This window comes from Geotrypetes seraphini, chromosome 4 (genome assembly GCF_902459505.1).
Source record: "Geotrypetes seraphini chromosome 4, aGeoSer1.1, whole genome shotgun sequence".
In the NCBI taxonomy this organism is placed as follows: Eukaryota; Metazoa; Chordata; class Amphibia; order Gymnophiona; family Dermophiidae; genus Geotrypetes; species Geotrypetes seraphini.
The window spans coordinates 184,451,752-184,467,892 of NC_047087.1; the positions used below are offsets into that span (position 1 = coordinate 184,451,752).

The 16,141-nt window shown below is 42.6% G+C and overlaps 1 protein-coding gene across 12 annotated transcripts in view; it reads left to right on the top strand.

Moving 5' to 3' along the window:
* COL13A1 (collagen type XIII alpha 1 chain) overlaps positions 1-16,141 on the top strand; it is a 646,904-nt gene that overhangs the window by 73,276 nt on the left and 557,487 nt on the right. For all 12 annotated transcript variants that reach the window (XM_033940521.1, XM_033940520.1, XM_033940522.1 and 9 more), the window contains exon 2: positions 4,556-4,625. In XM_033940521.1, the coding sequence (XP_033796412.1) occupies positions 4,556-4,625 (70 nt within the window). The remainder of the gene's footprint in view (positions 1-4,555; positions 4,626-16,141) is intronic.

Consider the following 16,141-nt stretch of genomic DNA (forward strand, 5'->3'; position numbering starts at 1 on the left):
TTTTCACTCACTATTATAGGGACCTCCCCTGACGTCATACCGAGAAGTTAATAGCTGAGGTCAACCTGCGCTAACCAATCCGATGTTTCATTTAATCCTTCCGGAGCCATGGAGTTCAACATGAACATCCATCTCAGTTCTTTAAGGTTCAGGTTTTTTTCAACATTTCCTCCCTCCCACCCTACAGTAATCATATCTAACACTCTCCATTTAAGATCATTTAAAGTATGACCACATAATTTCCAATGTCGTACTAATGGAGAGGATTCATTTCGAGTATGGACACGCGATTTGTGTTCAGTCAGTCTTAGCTTAATCGATCTGAGAGTGCGGCCTACATACAATTTGGGGCATGGGCATTGAATACAGTAAATAACCCGACTAAAGTTACAGTTGGTAATAAATCTAGAGTGGTAAGTAACACCAGTGGTGGGATGATTCCATATCTCCCCAGAAATTGTAAAAGGGCACCACTGACATTGACCGCATGGGAGATGGCGACCTACTATCTTTGGAGTCGGATTTCTGATAATGTTGTGGCAAACGTGATCGCCAATATTTTTTTGCCTTCTGTAAGAACAAATGGGATGATCTACCAAAGAGGGAACAGCAAGTTTAGCAACATGCCAATGTTTTTTAATGAAGTAAGATATTTTCGGAGCTAAAGTGGAGTATTTTTGAATAAACGTGATGTTATCATCAGTATCAGGTAAGTTATTATTCTCCTGCAGCAACCACTCGCGGTGGGCATATTTAGCCCTTATATATGCTCGTTTTACAACATCATGAGGATAACCCCGCTGATAAAAATTCCTCTTCATGATTTTGGCTTGAATACGGAATTCTTCTAAGGAATAGCAAATCCTCTGTAATCGTAAAAATTGACTTATGGGAAGGCTCCGTTTCAGACCAATAGGATGAAAACTGTGAAAGCGGAGCAAGCTATTCCGATCCGTGCTTTTCCGGTAAAGAGTAGTAAGCAATTTCCCATGATCTTTAATAATTCTGATGTCTAGAAAGGCCAATTCATGAAGATCACTCGTGGCAGTAAATTGAATATTAACATCCAAAGTATTCAATTCTCTCACAAAGTTCTGAAAATTAGCTTCAGTAGATGACCATATACAAAAAATGTCGTCAAGGTATCGCTTCCAAATGATTACATGGTCAAACAAAGGCATGTGATATATCTTTTCCTCCTCCAATTTGGACATAAAAAGAGTCGCCACCGAAGGGGCAAGGGATGCCCCCATGGCAATGCCATGACACTGTAAATAAAATTTCTCATGAAACCAAAAATAGCTCTTGGTCAAAACTAAAGTTGCCATTTCCATCAAAGTGTCCAAAGATAAACAGGGGCGAATCGTCTGTCTGCTAAAAATTTCTTTCAATAAGGTGAGGGCTTGGTCTACGGGAATCATCGTGTATAAGGCAGTCACGTCAAAGGACACCAACAATGGCTGTTGGTGTTCTTTGACGTGACTGCTTTATACACGATGATTCCCGTAGACCAAGCCCTCACCTTATTGAAAGAAATATCTTACATCATTAAAAAACATTGGCATGTTGCTAAACTTGCTGTTCCCTCTTTGGTAATGGCTGTTGGTGTCCTTTGACGTGACTGCTTTATACACGATGATTCCCGTAGACCAAGCCCACACCTTATTGAAAGAAATTTTTAGCAGACAGACGATTCGCCCCTGTTTATCTTTGGACACTTTGATGGAAATGGCAACTTTAGTTTTGACTAAGAGCTATTTTTGGTTTCATGAGAAATTTTATTTACAGTGTCATGGCATTGCCATGGGGGCATCCCTTGCCCCTTCGGTGGCGACTCTTTTTATGTCCAAATTGGAGGAGGAAAAGATATATCACATGCCTTTGTTTGACCATGTAATCGTTTGGAAGCGATACCTTGACGACATTTTTTGTATATGGTCATCTACTGAAGCTAATTTTCAGAACTTTGTGAGAGAATTGAATACTTTGGATGTTAATATTCAATTTACTGCCACGAGTGATCTTCATGAATTGGCCTTTCTAGACATCAGAATTACTAAAGATCATGGGAAATTGCTTACTACTCTTTACCGGAAAAGCACGGATCGGAATAGCTTGCTCCGCTTTCACAGTTTTCATCCTATTGGTCTGAAACGGAGCCTTCCCATAAGTCAATTTTTACTATTACAGAGGATTTGCTATTCCTTAGAAGAATTCCGTATTCAAGCCAAAATCATGAAGAGGAATTTTTATCAGCGGGGGTTATCCTCATGATGTTGTAAAACGAGCATATATAAGGGCTAAATATGCCCACCGCGAGTGGTTGCTGCAGGAGAATAATAACTTACCTGATACTGATGATAACATCACGTTTATTCAAAAATACTCCACTTTAGCTCCGAAAATATCTTACATCATTAAAAAACATTGGCATGTTGCTAAACTTGCTGTTCCCTCTTTGGTAGATCATCCCATTTGTTCTTACAGAAGGCAAAAAAATATTGGCGATCACGTTTGCCACAACATTATCAGAAATCCGACTCCAAAGATAGTAGGTCGCCATCTCCCATGCGGTCAATGTCAGTGGTGCCCTTTTACAATTTCTGGGGAGATATGGAATCATCCCACCACTGGTGTTACTTACCACTCTAGATTTATTACCAACTGTAACTCTAGTCGGGTTATTTACTGTATTCAATGCCCATGCCGATAAAAATTATTTAAAAAATTTTGTTTATAAAAAAAAGTATTACATTATAATGATTGGGGATGTATGAAGAATTGACAGACCGTTGAAGCGCTCTCACTTAGACTGGTCATATCTGACACCCCATTTCGTACTCACTAGAAGTGTAATTATAACACTGGAAGTGGCATTAAGCAGCATATAGAACCTACAGAGGCGCAATTCACATCAAAACTAGGTGCCAGAAATGTAGTCCTGGAAAACCCTAGCCTACATTTCAGGTACCTAACTTTGCTTGAGGCAAAATTCATTAGAACATAAAAAATGCCGCTGCTGAGTCAGACCAGAGGTCCATCGTGCCCAGCAGTCCGCTCCCGCGGCGGCCCTTAGGTCAAAGACCAGTGCCCTAACTGAGACTAGCCTTACCTGCATCCATTCTGGTTCAGCAGGAACTTATCTATCTTTGGCTTGAATCCCTGGAGGGTGTTTTCCTTTATAACATCTGGCACCATCGCATGATTGACATATGATCAGCAGCCACTTTTAATGACACTGGTTAGAGAATCTGGGCCTATATGAAATATTATGCATGCCAATTTGAAAGAAACACGGGCTTTTTCTAGCAACCAATGCAATATATGATAGCTTTCTGATATATTATCGTATTTTATCAGCCTATAAATTAGACTCAGAACAATGTTTTGAATCATCTGTAGCTTAATAAATAGCAAGGAATTTAAAACTACATAGGAATGAATTGCAATAATCTATGTCCATTGTCCCGTCATGTATATGCCCTCTTATAATTATGCACAATGTAAGTTATACTCACCCGTATAGAATAGCGCTTAGGAACACTGCTGGTACTTTCACGGGTTAGTGTACATTCATGTTCCTAAGTGCTTGTTACCTAAACATTAAGGCCCGGATTCTCAAAACGATGCCATTTGGAAGACACTGATTGGTGCCAAAGTAATGTGTTTTTATTGGCCATTAAGAGTGTGGTAATTGACTGCACCATTAAAAACGAATTAAAAATTAATTAAGAAACTAAAGTAGGCGCTACGATACACCTACAAAAATAGGCACTTGAATTGCGTCTATGCCGATGCTTACCGGCGCAAAACATCAAAAAAAGGCATGGATATGGGCAGGGTTGATATTTGGCACCTCTAAGTGTGGTACTACATCGAAGATAGGCACCGGAAATGTAGGCCTGTAAAACCCTGGCCTACATATTCAGAGCCTATCTTTGACACAGACTGTGATTCTCAAAATGACGCCATAGTTTGAGTGACATGAGACCAGTGCCGTTTTTTTCAGGCGCTGGCCAATTCCGGCATCGTTTTGAGAATCCAGGCTTAACTCGAGCAAGGGGCAAGTAAATGTGGGTGCCTAGTTAATAAAATTGTGGAGCCTCATTTGCATAGGTCAGTGAGGATTAAAAAAAAAAAAGCAGGGTCATATACAAAAACCCCCCCCGACTGCTGCTGATCAAAATTTAATTGTAGTGTCTAAAACATAAAAGCATAAATCAGAATTGATTATGAGACATAGCATTGTAAACTGGCTGCGTCATTACTGGCTGAACCATATACCACATTGTATAAAGAGTTGTGCAGGTCTCTTTTTTCTCAGAATTTCAGTAGCCTGTTTTCTCATCCAAAGAAGGAAAATATATTTCAAGATTAGTCACTTCTGATGTTAATCAGGGAAAGTGATAGTCATAACAGAGGACTTTGAACTGATTTTCTGATTGATCTGGAGCCAACCCCCTGCTTTTTCTCAAAGAATCAGCAAATTCACAACATCTTCTGATGAGCACCACATGCCTGACTCATTTTTCGTCTTGCTTTTTTGCCTTTTCAGAAATTGAAGGCCCATTTACCAAAACTGCGACAATCTCGAGATGCCCCGCAGAAATGCAGCTGTCCACCAGGTAGGTTAACTTTGAGGTGCAGCATGATGCCGGAATTTACTGATGAATCCTGAGACTGTACACCCCAAAAGTATATAAATTTTCAACGCTGACAAATAACATAAGCGTGTCATATAGTGGAATCAATGGCCATTCAAATGCCTCTGTTCCTCTGTAAGTAAAGAACTTTATTAACATACAAGATTCTCATGAGTTAATCCTTGAGCTGCAATCATTTGAAGAGAGCAAATATGGAAAGCATTTCATTATTTTCTAATCTAGTCTTTGGCTTACATACTGGGTCATCTCCTGATGAAGCTCGACTCGGTTCACAAGTTTTTAAGACCAGAGTACAGTATATAGTAAAATATAAACCTAATATAAGGCTGAAAACTGCTATATTTTTTTTCTAAGTCACTTCATCTTCATTCATATTAATTAGGGTTACCAGATTTTTTCATGGAAAAAGACATCATGTGGTCCCACCCCATTCTGTCCTAGCTCCACCTATGCCGCCTCCGCCTCTGCCTCCAATGCCATTAAAAACTCATTTAAATCAATTTTTTAAACTGATAATTAAGGTTCTGTGCAGATTACATTACATTACATTAGGGATTTATATTCCGCCATTACCTTGCAGTTCAAGGAGGATTACAAATCGTTTGTCCGGAGACTAGAAGTATTTAGGGAATAGTTTGTACATTTCTTAGAGTTGTTAAGGATTACATCTGAGTTGACATGATATTAGAAGTTCATATGTAGTAGTTGCAGGTGATGCAGGTGTTAGTTCGGTTTTATGTGTTATATGAATAGAAGGGTTTTTATTTCTTTTTGAAGGTTTTATAGTCTGTGGTCATGGTCAATGGGTTGTAGAGTTGTGTGTCGAGTTTTGCAGCTTGAGTGGCTAGAAGGTTGTCGTACAGTTTTTTTCTTTTGACGTTTTTGATTGTAGGGTGTATGAATGGTGCGTGGGTTCTCCTATGTCTGGTTGAGATGGATTGAACTAGTCAATTGTTCCAATAGGTTGGGATGTCTCCGTTTATTGCTTTAAATATTAGGCAGTAAAATTGGAAGTGTATTCTCGCTTGTATTGGGAGCCAATGTGAGTCGTGGTATGCCTCTGTGATGTGGTCGAATTTCTTCAGTGAGTAGACCAGTCTTAGGGCTGTGTTTTGTATTGTTTGTAATTGTTTTATCATGGTTGCTGTGCATAGGAGATATAATATGTTGCAGTAGTCTATTAGATCTAGGATTAGGGATTGTACCAAGAGTTGGAATTGTTTTCTATCCAAGAATTTTCTGATTTGCCTCAGGTTTCTCATGACTGCGAATTATTTTTTTTATTGTATTGTTGATTTGTGGCTGCAATGTACAGCCTCTATCTATTAGCACTCCCAGGAGTTTTAAAGTGGGTTGGATGTCGTATGTTGTAGAATTTATGACAAGGCTTGTTACGGATGGGGTTTTGTTATTTTCAAGCAGGATGAAGTTTGTTTTGACCGGATTTAGTTTTAGTTTGTGGGCTTTCATCCAAGTTGCTATTGTTTCAAGTGTTCAGATATGCGTGCAATGCCTAACAACACCTAAGAGGCACCCTCTGACGCCTACCTCTAAGAGTAGGCATGGTTAGGGGTGGTGAATAGTTATGGTAAACTTAGGCATTGCTAGGCATACAAGTTAGGCACTGGTAAATTAGGCCCGATATATCCTGACCTAATATACTGGCGCCTACCTCTATGACACCCCATACCCCCCCCCCCCCGTAACTGCTCGCATCTAGGTTTACATATGCCATTGCTGAATTGCTCCTTATGCATCACTGACCAGAATTCTGCCATTTCCACACATTCCTCCACCTAAAACCAGGCAGAAAGCATGCAAATAGCATATTTTCATCATGTATATACATATGTTGATAAATAGTGTCTCAGGGTAGGCCCTGTGACTGAGCAGGGTAGTGAAAGGACGCCTATGCCTAGGGCTAGGTTGGGGGAAAATACTCTCCCAAAGAGATAAAACACTACCCACACCAACCCCTCAGCCCAGAACTACAGCCAGACAGGGAAGGTTCAGTGAAGAGCAGAGAAGTACCTATTTGTTTTCGCTGGAGGTAGAGAAGGGAGAACAATGGGTAAGGGGAACTAATAGTACTCAGGATATTGTTCCTAGGGGAAGGATGCCCCACACATCTCCTAATCTTCATGGGGGACACAATTCCAGGCAACACCAGGAACATTCCAGCCCTGTTGCTCATTATCCTGAGGCTTATAGGGACCAGCAGCAGTGCTCAGAGGGGAGGTAGCCACTAACCAACCCACACTGGAGAGGAGACAGAAAGGAGACAGGAGACAGGAGACCAGTTCCAAGAGCATGCAGTAGCACACCTCAGCCTAACCCCCAGGTCAGAGCTAACTTTATGGAAGCTGAACTGTTAGATGAATGCATGAGGGAAGCTTCAGATAGTGAAGACTTTTTTTTAGACCAGGAAGAATCCATGGACTTTAAAGAGGGAGATGTTGATGCTGACCAGTGGGCTATGGAAACCGATGGGGTTTAAAGGAAGTTAGGCTGAGACTGGTTGTGCTAATTAATGGGCTGGCTGTCTCTGTAACCTTAAGGAAAAAGAAAGGTTACTGAAAGCCTTAGCAGCTTGTGAGGGTTCCTAGCATTCCTTTTGGGCAAGAACCACAGAGTCTCTAGGCTGTGGCAAAATAGCACTGCACAGCCTTGGCAGTAGTTCGGAGACCTTTTTCCTTTTGGTGTTTTCCCATAGACTGGATTGTGGGTCCTAGTTGGGAGGGACCACAACCAGCGGTCATTGTGGGAGGAGTTCCCTTCTGCCCTGAGTTCTGCATCCAAGGAGTTCAGAGATGGATCCAGTCTAAAGCTGCCAGGAGTGTTTGCCAGCAAGAGACTATATCCAACTGCAAGAAAGTATTTTGAAAGTAGTTTGGGAATCTATGGACTATTGTACTGAGAAGAAGAGTTATTTTTGGACTATAACTGGGAAATACAAGGTTTTTTTTGTTTTTTGAACTGGGAATGCAATTGTGGGTTTGGAAGCTGAAGTTCCTATGGGAATAAAATAATTTTGTGTTGGAAGCAAAACTGGGTGTTTTTACTTGATCCACCAACTCCAATTAGTACTGATAATCTGCTCGGTCAGCACCGTGGGCTCTGGGCTCTTTCGGCCACTTCTGCTTGGGCTTGGCCTGGTGATACATGGTGACAATATGTACATAATTAACCAGCATATTGGCTAAGAACTAACCTGTAAATACGTACATATGTGCCACATTGTATTGTTTACAGGTGGGCATAGGTGGAGTGTGGGAGGGTACACAGATATGCACAGATTTTAATAATACTATAATCTCTGCACGTATTTTCCTGATCTAGGTGCATGTATTTATATTATTTCTATGATTGGTGTGTTAAGAACTTGGACACATTCTTGGCATGTTATACTAGTATTTAAAAAAAAAAAAAAAAAAAAACTAGGTGCCTAGTCTCCTTTATAAAAGAGGCTCTAAGTAGGTGCATTATACACACCTAAAAGTAGGCGCCCATTTAAAAAAATTACCCTCTGTACTGTATGAAAAATCATATTAACATATGTTGGCACATTAGTACATCTAGCTCTAGGGCTGACCTGAGACAATGGAAAGTGAAGTGACTTTCCCAAGGTCACAAGATGCATCAGAGGGATGAGTTAAATGTTGATAAGACCCCATACCCTTCAGTGGTGGGAAAAGCTTCGTTGTTGGCACACACTTAAATGCACAAGGAATGAAAATCATTGGATGGGGGTAAGGATGTGTGGATCCCAATCCCATGGAACAATTTAGTCTGCAGTTCATATTTTAGTAATCACTAGGGATCCTGGCAGGTACTTGTGACCTGGATTGGCCTCACTATTGGAGACAAAGTACTGGGCTTGATGGATCTGTGGTCGTATGACCCAATATGGTAGTTCTATTCAATCCAGTTCTTGTCTGCTGTGAAGCTCACTTTCCTCCAGCAGAGTGGCAAGCAAAGATATTTATTCTGAATATTCCTTCTTGTGGCTGTTCTGAGTGACCAAGAACTGGAAGTAGATTTAGAGTCTCCATGCTTGTAAACCAAGAGCTCAGCAAAACAGCCTGCAGAACTCTTCAAGTAACACTAGGTTACATCCTCCAGATGTTTTGCTAGTGTGGTACAGACCTGATCTGCCAAAAAAGAGGCGGAAATAGGAAAATAATCATTCCTGTCCAAAAGTTATCCATTCTGTAAGAGGAGAGGCTGGAGGTATTCCAGAAGTGAGGCCCAAATTTGTGGGGGTATTCAGCCATGATCTGGATTAATTTATCTGTCTAGGGGGACTGCACAAACAGCTGTCCTGCCTTTAAACCAAAGTTATTCATTTAAGTTTAGGACCATCTATTCAACAGTCCTAGTTCTAAAGGACCACTGAATATCTAGTGTAAAGATCAGCACATAAATCATGCACCTATCTTTATGTAGTGATTGTGTCTTTGAGTTGACTTTAATATTGTTTTCATTTTTTTTATCTGGAATGAATTTCACAGGTGTCTCTGGGTAAAATGCAGATTTGTTGATCCGTTGAATGTAGATCTGTCAGAGATGTCAATGAGACTTCCTCCCCTCCCTTTCCTTGATTGCTTAGGAACTACGGAAGGTTCTTCCAACCATCTGGAGTCATGTAAATAATGACACCACTTAGAGAGTATTCACAGTGCTCTGATTTCACCTGTTCCTGGTTACTCATTCCATCCAGCCTGCAGCTTCCTATTGAGACATAGCCGCAATTCCAAGAGTGCACAGACCAGTCTCTATGTTGTTCCTTAATTGGAGACGGGAGAGGGCATACTTCTGTAGCAAGTGGCACCTGTTGGCCATTATTAACTTCTTCAAGGACAGAAAGATTATTTTGAAAATTCCTCCCCAATTGGCCAGGGACCTTCGGGATGATTCTATTCCTCATACAAACCCAGGGGGGCTGAGTGATCAGCTATGCTGAATCCATACTGCTGTTCAGCTGAGTTCTAGCTGGTGGGATAAGCCCTCAAAACATGAGTGGTTTCAGAGTGAAGAATAACAAATTGGAAACACTAACATGCCTGGTAAAAAGCACAGATTACTAGGATCACTGTGACTGTTGAAATTTTGCTCTTTTTCTATTTAATTTGCCACAGGTCTTCAGTATATGGCTCATTCTGTATCTGTATATACATACAATATAGAGTGATTTCTTTTTTTAATTATGGGAACTAAATTATTAATTAACTAGTATTTAAACCCGTTACATTAACCAGTGCTAGAATAGATGTGCCTGTCTGTCTTTCTGTCTGTCTCTCTCCTTGGCCGCTGCCTGTCTGTCTGTCTTTTTTTTATGTCTCTCTCTCGCTCTCTCCTTGGCCGCTGTCTGTCTTTCTTTCTTTATTTTTGACTCTCTCCTTGGCCGCTATCTGTCTGTTTGTCTTTTTTTCTGTCTCTCTCCTTGGCCGCTGTCTGTCTTTCTTTCTTTCTTTCTATCTCTCTCCTTGGCCGCTATCTGTCTGTCTGTCTTTTTTTCTGTCTGTCTGTCTCTCTCTCCTTGGCCGCTGTCTTTCTTTCTATCTCTCTCCTTGGCTGCTGTCTGTCTGTTTCTTGTGCCCCTTCTCCCACCTACCTGTCTTTCTGTGTGTCTGTCTTTATTTCTATCTGTCTGTCTATCTCCATGCCCCCTGCCTGTCTTTTTCTCATGGCCTTTCTCCCACGTACCTTTTTTTTTTTGAGTGCAAAGGGCAACTGGCGCACAGAAACCGCTGCTGTCTCCAGCTGTAGGAAGTGTAGGAAAATGCCGCATGTGCTGAAAACCGCCACTCGCGCACGCACCGCTACTATCATGTCTCTGCCTACTTTGCCATGGAGCTACGGATCACGGAGATAGAAGTGCATTGCGCGCTTAGGGTTTTATTATTATTGATGATAGAATGCTGCCTTTTAAAGTTATGACACCAAATTTAATTATAATGGCAGTTACTGGGAGGCATTGGTCCGCAGCTCTGGAATCAGTTACTGTGTGAAATTAGGGATATTGAATGCTATCTTGCTTTTAGAAAGACAGTTAAAAGTTATCTTTTCTTACTATACTTACCCTATAAGTAGGTGTATTCATCTTGATTGTACTGTTTATGTCATGTTGATCTTTGAATGACTGGTAATATCCTATCTAAGCACCAAAGTCTGAATCTTCAATGGCATGCACCAAGCACCACCAACAGATCCTGAAATAAGGCCACAGATAATGAAGCAAACTACAATGCACTAGTCAGTACGGGCTTGATTTTCCCTCATGATGACCAATAGCCTCAGGCAGGTATTTATTGAGTGATAAACACTTAGACAAAAGTCTAAATAAATCCTGCCCCGTACATCATCGTGCCTTTATAAATTATATGTTAGTGAACTGGTGGAAAAATCAAGTGCTTGAGCAAAACCAAAGGAGAGACAGAAGGAGCCAAAATAAGAAACAGGGAAGAAGAATCAACCCTCCAAAAAACACCCCACACTACCTAAATAAAAAGAAAAGAAAAAAGTCAAAAAGTCTATCAGTCAAACAACACTGGAACAAATGAATAAATAGAATGAGATCACAAAATAGTCCATAGTCCACATTACAGTCACGTTCCAAATACCAGTAGTGAAAAGCAATCAGTGGAACTTTATGTAGAATATCCTTCCTTAGTGAAAATGAATATGAAAGGGTGTCCAAAGTAACAAAAGCAAATAGTGAAAAACAATATCAAAAATTAAAGGCAGAAAACCATCCGTGAACAAAACTTAATACTAAAAGAGACACTGTAACTTCCAGCTGAATCGACCACTTGTGGGATGATTCAGTGATGGTAAAATAAAACGTGGGGTAGAACCAATCCACCTCACAGAACCAGTAAAAATTAAGATACTTAGCTTAAACAGCTGGAGTTGAACAGTCAATGCGGATACTCGTCCGCATTGTATCTCCACTCCCCGCCTTCCTCCCGGCATCCCGGCCTTACCTGGTGGTCTAGCAGGCTTTTGGAGCAGGAGCGATCTTTCTACACTCCTGCCCCATGTATATCACCAATAGGAAATGACTGCCGTGAGTTCCCGTAGTGCGGGAGCTCACGGCAGCCATTTCCTTTTGGCGATCTATACGGGGCAGAAGTGTAGGAAGCTGGCTCCTGCTCCGAAAGCCTGCTAGACCACCAGATAAGGCCGGGATGCCGGGAGGAAGGCGGGAGAGAGGCAGGAACCTGATAAAATATGGGTTCCCCCCCCAAAAAAAAAAAATAATTGCAAATTGTGAAACTGCAAGTGTGGAAACTGCGAATGGGGAGGGGGAAGTGTATGCCTTTCATATAGGCATTTATTCTATAATGGAAAATAGGCACTTTCCTTCCTTTATAGGTGAAATATGCACCTGTAATTTAGGCATGAGCACTTAAGCTTGCCTTAAAGCTGGTGTAGGTGCTCGCACCTAACTGCTGAAGAACTATGCCAAACTTACAGTATTCTACGGGTTACACTTGTAAGTGCGAGTCCCACCCAATGCTCCCTGTAAGGGTTGGCCAGATGCATGCACATTTTTCCTCACGTGAGCGACAAGTTCTAAAAAAAAAAAATAAATAAATTTGTGTGACAAAAAGGTCTAAAAACCAACAATTTTCCAGATTTGCAAGTATTTTTGTGAGCGGCCATGTAAAATCTGCGAGCAACGCTCCTAAAATGTATGAGCTTACAGGGAGCATAGATCTAAGGGTTCCTTTTATCAAGCTGCGCCAGTGTGCGTTAAACTGCCGGCAATGCTAGCCGCTACCGCCTCCCTTGAGCAGGCGGTAGTTTTTTGGCCAGGGCGGAGGTTAGCACATGATGAAACATGTGCGGCTTGATAAAAGGAGCCCTAAGTATTTCCAGCTGAACATGTCCACCATCATTCCCTCTGTGTCACTGTCCCTCTCCCTCCCCCATGTTCAACTCTTTGTTCCCATCACCCCTATGTGTTCCTGTCCCTTCTCATAGCTCCCTCTCTTTCCGTTCTCCTGCACCAGCATGTTCTAATTCTGCTCAGTTCATAAATTAGAATAACGAGACATCTGAGAATAGGGTTTGGGGCACAGGAGTGCTGCAAGGGTTCATTACTTTCTCCTGTGCTTTTTAACATCTGTCTGCTACCATTGGCTAATCTTCTCGATAGCTGAAAGTTAAGGTTTCATCTTTTTGCAGAAGATAATCAATTATTCGCTTTCATGAAAAAAGATCAAGTTCAAGTGATGTCTGATTTAAAAAGCAAATTAAGTTTATTGGCTGAATGGTTAAATGAGCATGATTTGTCTTACAGTGTAGAGAAATGAGCTGTGCTTTGGCTGTCTCATAAAAATAATCCTTCATCTGTTCAACTAATGTTGTAGGGAATGCCTATTCCTCTTAAGGAAGAAATTGTCACCTTAGGTTTCCACTGTGACAACTCATTGAAATTTGATAAACAAATCGGTCTTGTGTGAAATCCTGGTACTTTCAATTGAGATTGATTCAGCAGCTGAAGTCTCTTCTTTGTAAGGAAAATTTAATCAGGCTGGTCCGCAGTGGCATACCTAGCATATGTGACACCCAGGGCCCATCATTTTTTGACACCCCCCCACCCATCTGTATGAAAAGCATGATTTTTAGTAACAATCCATACGTCACATATGAATACCTAGGAAAAGGCAGCATCTTACATACTGCAGTGAGCAGTACATCAATAAACCTATTGTAAAATTAAACAAGCCAGACTAGTACAGATTAATCCTACACAGTCAATCCTAACAGAAAACCATGTCTTTTTGAACACACAGAACACAGAAAACACCTAGTATGTAATCACAAATTAACCCCTCCTCCTTTTACAAAACTGTAGTGTAGTTTTTAGCCACGATGGTAACAGCTCAGATGCCAATGCTAAAAAACGCTCTACAGTTTTGTAAATGGGGAGATAGAATAAAAATACATAAACAAAGATTAAACTGAAACACCAAGAAGCTGGACTCTGCATACAATGCAACATCACAGAAACAGCGATGCATCTCACCTAAAACAAAAAATAAATATATAAATAGAATTTTTTTTTCTACCTTGTCTTCTCTGGTTTCTGCTTTCCTCATCTTTTTGGCACTCTCTTCCTTTCATCAACTGTCTACCCTCTCGCTGCCCCTTCTATATGGCATCTTCTCTCTTTCTATTCCCCTTCCAGAAACTTTATGCCTCCCCCTTCCATCTCTCCCATCACCCCCATTGGTCTGGCATCCATCTTCTTCCCTTCCCTCCTCCAGTGGTCTGGCATCTCTCTCCTCTCCTCTTCTTCCCTCTCCCACATCCCCATGGTCTGGCATTTCACTCTCTCCTTTCCCATCCCCCCCCCACTTCCATCAGCATCTGCCCCCTTTCTCTCCCTCCAACCCAATTCCATGCAGTATCCTTCTCCCTTATGTCTCTTTTCCCACAATTCCATCAGCATCTGCCTCTTTCTCTCCCTCCACCATGCTTCTATACCACCCTGACCCCCTTTCTCACCCTTCACCACCCTACTATGCTCCTTTTTTTCTCCATCCCAAATCAGCAAGGCGCGATGACTGCTTCTGCACCGGCTGGGTCGGCAGATGCAGGGAGTTATGGCTAGATCCCGCAATGACCGTGGCTGCCAGCCCCCCCCCCCCCAACATCACTTACCTCTTCCAGAACAGAGGCGGTAGATGGCGCAGTCATCGTGGGACCTTCGTTCACTTCAGCACGGCTGCCAACTCTAGGTTCCGGATAGAGAATGACACGGGGGAAAAATCTGTCCCCGTCACTGCACCATCCCCAGCCACTGTCCCCTTCACTGCCCCGTCACCATCACCGCCATCCCATTAACCGCCCCGTCACCGTCACTGGCATCCCATTCACCGCCCCGTCACCATCCCCGCAGCATCCATACAAGCCTCAGTATTGCAATATTTAGCTTATTCCTTCCTTATAAATCAAAGTTTTGGCTGCTGCACTGGAGAAAGATGTTCAGCTGGCAGAGCTTTGTTTGTAAATTTTTATCAATACAACTAATATACTACTTTATCCTGAAGCAAAAAATAAGAAAAAGAAATATAATTTTTTTTCCTACCTTTGTTGTCTGGTTTCTGCTTTCCTCATCTTCTCATTCAATTCCTTCCATCCACTGTCTCTCTTCTCTCTGTGTCTTCCATTTCTGTTACTGTGCCTCTCCCTTTCTCTCCCCTTCCAAATTGGTCTGGCACCTTTTTTCCCTCCACTCCCCCCATAGTCTGGCATCTCTGTTTTCTTCACTGCCAGCATCTTCTCCCCACTCTCTCTTCCCCATTTACCTTCAGCGTCTTCTCCCACTCTGTCTTCCCCATGTCCTTTCAACATCCTTCTTCCTACTCTGTTTTCCCCATGTCCTTTCAGCGCCCTTCTCCCCCCCTGTAATCTTCATGTGCTTTCAATGTCCTTCTCCCCACTTTGTCTTCCCCATGTTCTTTCAGCATCCTTCTCCCCCCTCTATCTTCCCCATGTCCTTTCAGCGTCCTTCTCCCCCCCTCTGTCTTCCCCATGTCCTTTCAGCGTCCTTCTCCCCCCCTCTGTCTTCCCCATGTCCTTTCAGCGTCCTTCTCCCCCCCTCTGTCTTCCCCATGTCCTTTCAGCGTCCTTCTCCCCCACTCTGTCTTCCCCATGTCCTTTCAGCGTCCTTCTCCCCCCTTTGTCTTCCCCATGTCCTTTCAGCATCCTTCTCCCCTCTCTGTCTTCCCCATGTCCTTTCAGCATCCTTCTCCCCCCCTTGTCTTCCCCATGTCCTTTCAGCATCCTTCTCCCTCCCCCTCCGTCATCCTCATGTGCTTTCAACGTCCTTCTCCCCACTTTGTCTTCCCCATGTCCTTTCAGCATCCTTCTCCCCCTCTGTCTTCCCCATGTCCTTTCAGCATCCTTCTCCCCCCTCTGTCTTCCCCATGTCCTTTCAGCGTCCTTCTCCCCCCTCTGTCTTCCCCATGTCCTTTCAGTGTCCTTCTCTCCCCTTTTGTCTTCCCCATGTGCTTTCAGCGTCCTTCTCCCCACTCTGTTTTATCCATTTCCCTTCAGTGTCTTTTCCTCTCCACCCCACATTTCCTCCTCCCTGCCCCTTACCTTCATGGCACTATCACCCCCCCCCCTTTCCCGACAACAGACCCGGTGCAACAAACCTACCTGCCCCTGACCTGTGACTGGCGATGTCTAAACTGCCTTCTTACAGCAGCCGGAGCGTTGTAGTTGCATATGGCTGCCGTAAAGGTCATCTTTGATGCAGCTTCCAGTTGCGTTAGAGATTACCTTTACGGCAGCCACACGCAACTACAACACTCTGGCTGCTGTAAGAAGGCGTCGTGGCCACGAAGGTTAGACGTCATGGCCACGAAGGTTAGACGTCATGGCCACGAAGGTAAGGGGCAAGGAGGGAGTAGGTAGTGCTTTAAACTCAGCGGCGGCAGTAAGGAGGGAGGGAGCGC